We start from the raw sequence: 10034 nt of genomic DNA on the forward strand, positions 1-10034 counted from the left end.
CCATGCAGGAGAGAGAGGGGGAGGGGGGGGTGGGAGGGGTGGGAGGGATTCCTTCCTCCCTCCTTCAAGGAAACAATGCAAGTGTGTCGTTCAGGAAGTGTAGAGGCAGCCTTGTCCACACCTCTCCTCTGGTAGGGAAGGGGGGAGTTAGTTAGGGTAGGCCAGGGGTGCCTCCTTCGCCCCTGGGTGTTGCCGGGTTAGCCGGTCAGGAGGGGGCGAGGGTCGGCTCGGCCCGCCCACCTCGGTCCACTGTGTCTGGGTGTGAGACAGAGACAGGAAGTGAGGGTCTGAGTGGTGAAGAAACGGGATGTCTGAAGGTCCTGGACTGACCTCACCGTGACTCTCTTCCTGTGTGTGTGTGTGTGTGTGTGCGTGTACACACCCGTGTGTGTCAATGAGTGCATGTGTGTTTGTGTGTACAGCACACCTGCATTGAAATTGGTCTTGGAAATGTTGGTTCCTGTTACGCTTCTACCTCAGTCTAAAACATGACCCAGTAGAGCTGTGTGAAGGTTGAGGCTGTGGCCGGCGGGGGGGGGGGGGGGGGGGGGGTGCTGGGGCGGGGGCTGGGGGCACATCCGCTTGTCTGCCGTTTATTCTAATGGGGGGTAGAGAGTTCACTCTAAAAGACTGTTGAACATGGACTTGACTGCGTGTTATGCCAACGTGTGTGTGTGTGTGTGTGTGTGTGTGTGTGTTCCACCCGCTCACAGTGGTCATGGTGTTTGTACAGCTGGCAGGTGGAACCACTAGAATCAGTCATGTCCGCCTCCTGGCCCAGCCTGCAGAGTGTGTGTGTCTTGCTCCATGGGGGCTGGCTGGGGGCTCTGGTTCTGATCTGGGCTCTGGGACTGGAATAGCACACACACACACACACACACACACACACACACACACACACACCCACACTGAACACTGAACAGGTGTGGGGTTAAAGAGACAACATAACATTACACTCTCACACACACACACACTCATACACACACACTCAATCTGGTGTTGGATCAGTTGAAAGAAGAGGAACGGATTCATTTCCTCCAACCCATCTACTGTACTTCACAGACACTGATCATATCTATTACAAGTCACGACTAACTCCCTCTCTCTCTCTCTCTCTCTCTCTCCCTCTCCAGTTCTATCTTCAGTCCAGGTTCACGTGGCGCGGCGCCCGCTTGCTCCGCCCCCTCCTCCAGTTCACCCTGCTGATGATGGCGTTCTACACCGGCCTATCACGCGTCTCCGACCACAAGCACCACCCCACCGACGTCCTGGCAGGCTTCATACAGGGGGCCCTGGTGGCCTACTGCATAGTGAGTAGACCACACACACACACACACACACACACACACCCATCTCTGTCCTACGTTGGCCCTAATAGGTCCCTGTCGTCATCACTGTAAATGAGGGAAATCTCAGTGCTTCACGAATATAAATAAAGTTTTGAAATGAAAATGAAATGTCAGAGCTGAGCTCATGTGGGTGTGTGGGATCCATGCGTGTGTGTGCGTGTGTGTGTTCCACAGCTGTGTGTGTTGTAAGAGGAGTGTGGAGCGAGGACGCCAACTGTTAGCAGAGCAACAACTCAAGAGGCCTCCACCCCCTCCCTTATCTCTTCCCCCTCTCTCTCTGTCTATCTCTCTCTGTCTATCTCTCTCTCTGTCTATCTCTCTCTGTCTATCTCGCTATCTCTCTGTCTATCTCTCTCTCTGTCTATCTCTCTCTGTCTATCTCTCTATCTCTCTGTCTATCTCTCTCTGTCTCTCTATCTCTCTCTGTCTCTCTCTCTGTCTCTCTCTCTGTCTATCTCTCTCTGTCTATCTCTCTCTCTGTCTCTTTCTCTCTGTATATCTCTCTCTGTCTATCTCTCTCTGTCTATCTCTCTCTGTCTATCTCTCTCTCTCTGTCTATCTCTCTCTGTCTCTCTATCTCTGTCTCTCTCTCTCTCTGTCTATCTCTCTCTGTCTATCTCTCTCTCTGTCTCTCTCTCTGTCTATCTCTCTCTGTCTATCTCTCTGTCTCTCTCTCTGTCTATCTCTCTGTCTATCTCTCTGTCTCTGTCTCTCTCTGTCTATCTCTCTGTCTTTTGCTCCCTTGTCCGCTCTCTCTCTCTCTCTCTCTCTCTCTCTCTCTTGCCCTCCTCTCTCTGCTTCTCTCTGTCCTTGGTGAAATACAGCAGGCAGCGAAGTGAAGAGAATCTGATTCTCTTTAATGAATAACACATTGCCTGGAGCCAGGCCTCGGCCCTCCAAGAGGGAGTGTGTGTGTGTGCGTGTGTGCGCGCGCGCGCGCCTGTGTGCTTGTGTGTCTGTTTATGTGCTTGTGTGTGTGTGCGTGTGTGTGTGTGACGTGTGTGTGTGTCTGGTGACTAATCATCTTGGCTACTGTCAGGTGATTTTCGTAATCATCATCGTTACACTAAGCTGGTTGGTGCCAAGGAAAATTTAATTTTGGTGAGGAAGAAAGGAGAGAGAGAGAGGGGTAGAGAGAGAAAAAAAACAAGGAGAGAGAGAAAGACAGAGAAGGAGAGAGAAAGAGAGAGAGAAAGAAAGAGAGAAGGAGAGAAAGAGAGAGAGAGAAAGAAAGAGAGAGAAGGAGAGAGAGAGAGAAAGAGAGAGAAGGAGAGAGAGAGGATTAGCCTTTAAAACAGGAGTGAGGCTGGTTTTGGGGGGTTTATTTGGCGGCTCTGGTTCTATCAGCACAGCATGAGCGAGACCCAACTAGACACTACTGCTGGAGCCGCTGAGAACGAGTGGGCAGAACGCCCTACACACACACACACACACACACAAACACACACACACACACACACACTTACCTTGCCCTTAAACAGGGGCCAAGATTCAAACGTGGAAATGGTTAGATGTATAAAAGTGTGAGTGCACAGAGACAGGCCCTGGTGGTGGCGCCTTGGGCAGAGACTGGCAGGACCAACGCACACACACACACACACACATGCATACATAAACACACGCACACAGATACACACACACACACACAGATATATACACACACACAGATACACACACATACACTCACGCACATGCATGCATACACAAGCACACACACACAAGCATGCATAAACACATGCACACAGACACACACACACACACACACACACAGATGTACACACACGCACACACACACTCAGGGCTGTCAGCTAGAAACCGATAGATCCAACCGGAGCATATCCCGCTGCGGGGGCTGTGACCGTGGCCCCTGGGTGGCGTCCAGGCCGGGCCCAGAAACGCACCGCGCTTCTCCGAAATCCGCTCGGCCAACGAGATTGACCTCGGGAGGGGAGAGGAGAAGGAGAGAGCGTTCTCATCTCTCATCTTGGCTCGGAGAGAGCGGCGCTATCCTTCAACTCTCTCTCGCTCACACACACATGCACACACACACATGCTCGCAGAGACCCCCCCCTCCTCCTCCTCCCCGCGCACACACACACTCAAACCCCTACCGGTGGTTTTCGTTTTTTACAATCCCACGCTCCCACTCCAGATTTCCGCCGAAGCGGAGGAGAGGCCGACATCTGGGAGCGCTTTGGCCCGGCCGCCCCCCACCCCCCCCCCTCACCGAGCGGATGGGCCCCCGGGGGAGGGGGACGGCGATGACAAGGGAGGGATGACGGGATGGCCCAGGTGTCTCAGGACCGCTAGGCCCCCGCAGGCTTAGCACACCACCCGGGGGGGACAGGGTGTCACCCAGGGCTCCGGCCAGCAGTGGCACCGGAGGTAGCGTCCGCGGCCGTAGTGGCGGTGAAAACGTTGTGTGGCGCCCGGAGCTGGAGAGCGCCGTTGTTACCGGCGTTTTAAGTTTGACCGTGACGGCTCTTTTATAAGTTAGTTCTATACGTATGTGAAGTTCTATACGTATGTGGCTCCTTTTGAAGTTGTTATTCTGTTTAGAGTCAACGGTCGTCGCAGGAAGTGACCTCACAGTGCAGACTCTGTTTGTGTTCGGTAGTCCCAGTGCATGCTGGGATGTGCGGTCCGGTCAGTGCATGTGGAGCGGACGCTCAGTGTGTGTGTGTGTGTGTGTGTATGTGTATGTGTGTGTGTGCGTGTGTGTGTGTGTGTGTGTGTGTGTGAATCATTGTCAGGGTCGAAAAGGCGCTTTCCTTAGGGCCAAAGAGAGTTCTGTAGGAGATGAGGACTTAAGTGCTGACGACCTCACACACACACAGGCACACACAAGCACATAAACAGGCACACAAACGCACACACACACACACACACACACGCACACACACACACACACACACACACACACACACTGGCAGTAGTTGGTTCTCAAATATTGAGCCAGTGTCTGGCCAGGGAACTTGTATGTAGAGACAGGAAGCCTAGGCTATATTAAGCTGTCTGTCTGTCAGACTCAGAGACACACACGGTCGCTTGTTGTGTCTTATCTACATGTGTATTCTTCGACTCCGCAGTAAACCACCCAACCGACTGAGGGTTTGCGTTCGTGACTGGACCCAGGACGTTTCGCGGCTAAGCCATTGTCTCAAATTGGTGATTCACTCTGTGAAACACTCGTTAGGTTTAGACACCCACACTTCCTGCTCTTTCATACGGTTGCTTCCTCTGAGACTCACCTCTGTTTTGCTGCGTGTGTGTCTGTGAGAATTTACTCCCAATAGTGTACAGAGACACATACTTGCTCACACACACCCTCCTGGCCCTGGGGAGCGTTCCCCCTTCGGAAGGTTCTGTTGGAGTGTTTCCAGTAGAGCACTATTAAGGAGCGCACGCCCTCTTCCCGTCCGTCTGCTGAGTCTGCATTTCCCGACACAATGGGCCAGGAGACGGGGTGCATGTCTGTGCGTGTGTCTGCGTTTGTGTGTGTCTGCGTGTGCATGTGTGTGTGTGTGTGTGTGCGTGTGCATGTCAGCGCCACAGGAAGCTTGGTGCTGTGATAAGGCCTCTGCAGGGTGAGGGGTGAGAGGTCGGAGGTGGGCGGCACACGGTGACAAGGAAGGCCTGCTGCGATTGGACGAGTAGGGGCCTTGTGAGCATCCAGTTTGGAATGCGTCCCGTCTGAGAGAGAGAATAGGGGCCGTCCCAATGTATGATTCAATACCAGGTCATTCAGCATTGTGGTCAGAACAGTCCCACAGCCAAGCCCACTCATACAGCTACCGGATCTCTCTCTGTCTTATCTCTCTCTTTCTCACCCTGTCTCACTCACACACAGACACACACACACATACACACACTCCCACAAAAACAAAGGGCCTGTTGAGGCCAGTGTCTGCGCTACGGAGTCGAGAGAGTCTCTGACAGTCGGTCTGTGTGTGATGTCATCGCCCAGTCTAAGGCCAACCGTTAAGGTCATCCTGAAGGTCAGTCTCTTGAGAAGGCCCGCCCTGAGCGGTATCAGAGAGATCTGCAGCTCGGTGTTAGTAAGACTGTAGGCGTGGGGGGGGGGGGTGTAGGAGGGTAATGTGTAGGAGTGTTTCCGCTCCAGTGGAGGATTCTGGGAGGGAGCTAGCAGCCACCGCCACGACGAGCGTAGGGCCCGGGGCTGGAAATGGAAACACACCGTTGCTATGGCTAGTTTCTATGGGCCCTCTTCCTGCCGGCCACTGCCCCTGTTTCCTGTTTGAGCGATGATGTCACGAGGACCTCAGGAAAAGGGTCCTGCTGGTCCGTATCTCTCTTCCGCCTGCCGTCTCCCACGCTGGGGAGGGTGACCTCAGAGCAGCACACAAACAGACAAGGGGAACTTCAAAGTCATAATGATGATGATGATGATGATGAGTGGGTGATTGGGCTGTAGTGTATGAGTGTGTGTATGAGTATGATTTTATGACCCATATTTAATACTGACATCACTTCCTCCGGCTACATCACTCAGTGAGACTGGTACTGGCATGCAGGCAGTGAGTGGCATGTGTGTGTGTGTGTGTGTGTGTGTGTGTGTTGCGCCTGTGTGTGTTGCGCGTGTGTGTGTGTGTGTGTGTGAGAGAGTGTGTGTGTGTGTATGTGGCACAATGTAATAGCTCTCTATGTGCAGTTTCAAAACATTCTGTCCCTCTAACGCCCCTCTCTTTCTCTCTCTCTCTCTCTCTCTCTCTCTCTTTCTCTCTTTCTCTCTCTCTCTCTCTCTCTCTTTCTCTCTCTTTCCTCTTCCTCCTCCTCCTCCTCCCCCAGGTGTTCTACGTCTCAGACCTGTTCAAGCCCCGGGCGAAGCCGGCCACGCCCCCTCCCTCCCCCATCAAGAAGGAGCTCCTCCCGTCCTCTGACATCATCGACAGGAACAACCACCACAACATGGTGTGACGAGAGAGGCCGTGCCCCCTCTCTCCCCGCGACGAGGAGCCAATCACAGCGCTGCTCGCCTCCCATCGGACAGTAGAATGTAGCGACGAGAGACTGTCAGCCGCGCCTCAGACGTCACCCTGGCCCCCACCCCGTGCCCCCAGACTCAGCACGCCACCTGGGGGACAGGGTGTCACTTGAGGTCGGCGCCACAGAGGCCACTCTCACTATTCATTATTATTACTATCATGCTAACTACTTTATCATTTGAGCCCATTTTGAGCGAAAAAAGCTAAAGAATCGGAACCCAACAAAAAAAAAGAAAAAAAAAGAGAGAGGAGTGAGGTAAACAGACAGACAGAGCAGAAAGGGGGCGGAGCTTTTGGACAGACGCGATGCCGTCTCCAGGAAGAAACAGTGGACGCTCTGTAACCACGGAAAGGGAAGGGGAAAAAAAAGAACGAGTGAAGAAAACGACTGAATGAATGAATAAATGAATGGATGGATGGATGGATGAAGGAAAGCAAGACGAAGCCCCCCGTACGGGGGAAGGGACGGTGTCGCGGCCAGCTGGGGTTGGAGGTCGGCACGCCGCCCCCCTCCGCTCATCTCGCTGTGGCATCGCCCCGTATCTAGGACAACAACTTCCTTCCTCCTGGAATGATATCGCTGCGATATTACTAGCAGCGTAGATATATTAACAGTATAGAAAAAGAAGAAGTAACTTATAGCACTATTTTTAAGTTCATTGTCCATTGTCACCACTCGTCACCTGAGAGGCGTAGTTGAGAGGAAGCTTGGTGGGGCTGGTATCTGTGGGAGAGACCTGATGGAGGGAGACCTAGACTGGGTGAGACCCTCTCTGAAGAACCGAGTTAGCCCGGGCTAGCGTGGGTAAGGGTTAACCAGTTAGGATAAAACTTTAGGGTTCCCTGTAGAGTCCCGCTAATTAGATCATTAGACACCACTGACCAGGGATTGGACCTAACGCCATTAGCCCCTCCCCCTGAGCTGAAGCCTCGCTAGAAGAAGCTCCGGCAGCTGACGTCGGCGTCTGGTATCCCGGCTTGGTCTCTCCCTCTAGTCTGGTCTCTCTCAAATCCGGCTCGGCAAGCCTCCTGCAGCTGCGCATCAGTGTGGCCCAACCCGGGATGTTGCATTTCTACCGTATTAGAAGTAGTTGGGGGAGGGTGGGGGGGTAGTCTGGGGTAGGTGGGGGGGTTATCTTTAGAGGAGGGGTGTAGATCTTTCAGCCTACAATCACCTGCACAAGGGGTGTGGCTGTGCCATGCTACTTCCTGGTGTTGGGGCTGTTTGATTGGCTGCCTAGATGGGGGGGGGGTGATCTGTCACCATGGAAAGAGGGTGTTGATTGACAGCTAAGCTGGCACATTATGATGGGATGATATGGGCTCTTTCTGCTGGCAGGGAGGGGCTTCCACCCACCCAGTCACTCATTGGCAACGTGCGTGCGCCTTTGTGTGTGTGTGTGTTTGTGAATCATGTGTGTATATGTCCAGTGTGCGAGCGCTGTGAGCATGTGTCCTGTTTGTGTGTGTATGTGTGTGTGTGTGTGTGTTCGCGGTGTCTTGTGATGAACCCCCCTGGTTGTGTGTGTGTGTGTGTGTGTGTGTGTGTGTGTGTGTGTGTGTGTGTGTGTGTGTGTGTCGAATGAGACCTCCTCTCACAAACACACACACACACACACACCGCTGACTGTGCCAAGAGTGTGTGTGTGCCACTGTGTGTGTGTGTGTGTGTGTGTTTGTCAGAGAGGGCCAGGGAGGAGGAGGAGGAGGAGGGAGGTTAACCTGTCAGGTGAACGTCTATTAAAAAAACTGTGGATCTAATTTCTTCTCTGCTATAATGCATCTTTAACCTTGTATGTTTGGACTCTGTCCAGTATAATCACTAACCGTTGTACAGTTACAGAAGCTCTTTTATTTTACAGCCTACTCAAACCCTCACAAGAATACAACCACACTCTCCATCATGTTGCACATTTTCCTCGTATAGTCCGTCCTATCATTTCAAACCCTTTTACTCTTTTTATAAATATATAAATAATGTATAGATCACTAAAATTAACTCTGTAAAATATTGTTTCTGAACATGTCTAGATATATCCACTATGAATACAGACCTGTGTTATTTACAAAGTGCTGCTTAAGAAGCATTGATTGATTGACAGATTTTTGTATTTAGTTCACTTAAATATTGTAGATTTGTGATAGTAAGTTTTTAATACACATTCAAACAGATACACCCACAATTGTATTAAAATTCAATATTAGTATTTTTGTATTGTCTCATTTTTGTACAAAAGAAATATTAGCAATGTTTTTTTTTCTGCTAAATGTACTTAGCTCTAATACATGTGCTTTTAAATAAAAAGCTGAACATGAACATGTGTGTGTCTCTGCTGCATCTCATTCAGAACATCAACTGTCATGGTTTATCTCTTAGGTACAAATGCAAGCTCTTCTGCTCTTCCAACACCAATCAAGACATTTGTTCTCTGCTGTGCTCCACTATCGAAAGTCTCAGCCGATGCCGTATGTGAGAGACTGATGCCAACAGGCCGTTAAATTGAGAGAGAGGCGGAGGACGCTGTGCTACAGACGGTGCGTCGACTCTGCCCCCCCCCCCCCCCCCCTCCCGGGGCTGCTGGCTGCTCATGGTCCGGCCCCCACATGGAGGTTCTGGGGGCTGTGGAGAGTGGCGGTAAGTGTTCTGGTCATGCTGGGCTGAAATCATATGGGTGTAACACACGGAACAGAACTGGGCTCAGAGGACTGACTGACCTCACATTTTGGCACGCAAGACCAGAGGAGGCAGTGTCATGTTAGTGTTAGTGTTTGTGTTAGTGTGTGTGTGTGTGTGTGTGTGTGTGTGTGTGTGTGTGTGCGTACATGCGTGCGTGTATGTTAGAGAGAGAGCAGAGGAGTTTCACAGCATGTGAAGAAGGCAGTGTCATTCTCTCCAGTGTCATTCTCTCTCGCCTGTTTTCAGTTCTGGAGATGGGTGTCGATGAAAGAACTCTGGAGCTGCAGAGTTTTACGAGATCTTAGAAAACAATCCAAAACAACTGCGCTCGTTGCATAGCACGCGAGCAGCGCATAAACCTGGAATGCACACACACACAAACACACACAGAATCGATCTGTAGCCTATGTCACAAACAGTCACACATTTGATTTCAAACTCCTCAACACAAGATCTCTCTTTCTCCATGACCCTGAGCAGCCAGTGAGAAACAGAACAGGTGTCTGTGGAGGAGTAGTGAGCTCAGCCCATCTTTGGAGCGGTAGAACCTGTTGATATTCACACTGTGATGGATGATAAACATCGGGTTTTGTTCTAAATGAACTAGAGTGACTTTTATGGGCGTTTGGGTTGAAGCCAGTGTGGAGCATAACGAAGATTGAAAGAACGTCGGAGGTCAGCGGTCGAAGAAAAAAAGAAAAGAAGCATTTGACATAAGATTTATGGTGCCCCTCCAAACCAGGCAGGTCTGGGGGCAGTGATGCATGGCTGCCAATGGTCGGGAGAGAGGGAGGGAGAGAGAGAGGTGGAATGAGAGAGAGAGGGAGATGGAGAGAGAGAGGGAGAGGGGGAAAGAGAGAGAAATGGAGAGTTCATGTTGTGGTCCTGTTTGGCAGGAGTGGAGCTGGCACAGTGTGGTCAATAAGAGGCCAGGGAATGACATAGTAGTTCTCTCAGTATAGTGTACACACACAACACACACACACACACACACACACACAC

At 51.5% G+C, this 10034-nt stretch overlaps 1 protein-coding gene across 1 annotated transcript; it reads left to right on the forward strand.

The window, feature by feature from the left end:
- Nucleotides 1-1133: 1133 nt before the first annotated feature.
- Nucleotides 1134-6480, forward strand: LOC311328921 (phospholipid phosphatase 3-like; the record flags this gene model as incomplete). Its single annotated transcript, XM_084462818.1, has 2 exons — nucleotides 1134-1310; nucleotides 6159-6480. Coding segments are annotated over 2 exons (306 nt in total), but the record flags the coding sequence as incomplete, so codon positions are not given.
- Nucleotides 6481-10034: the final 3554 nt, after the last annotated feature.

This window comes from Borostomias antarcticus (assembly GCF_949987555.1).
Source record: "Borostomias antarcticus genome assembly, contig: scaffold_1163, whole genome shotgun sequence".
NCBI classification, from domain to species: domain Eukaryota; kingdom Metazoa; phylum Chordata; class Actinopteri; order Stomiiformes; family Stomiidae; genus Borostomias; species Borostomias antarcticus.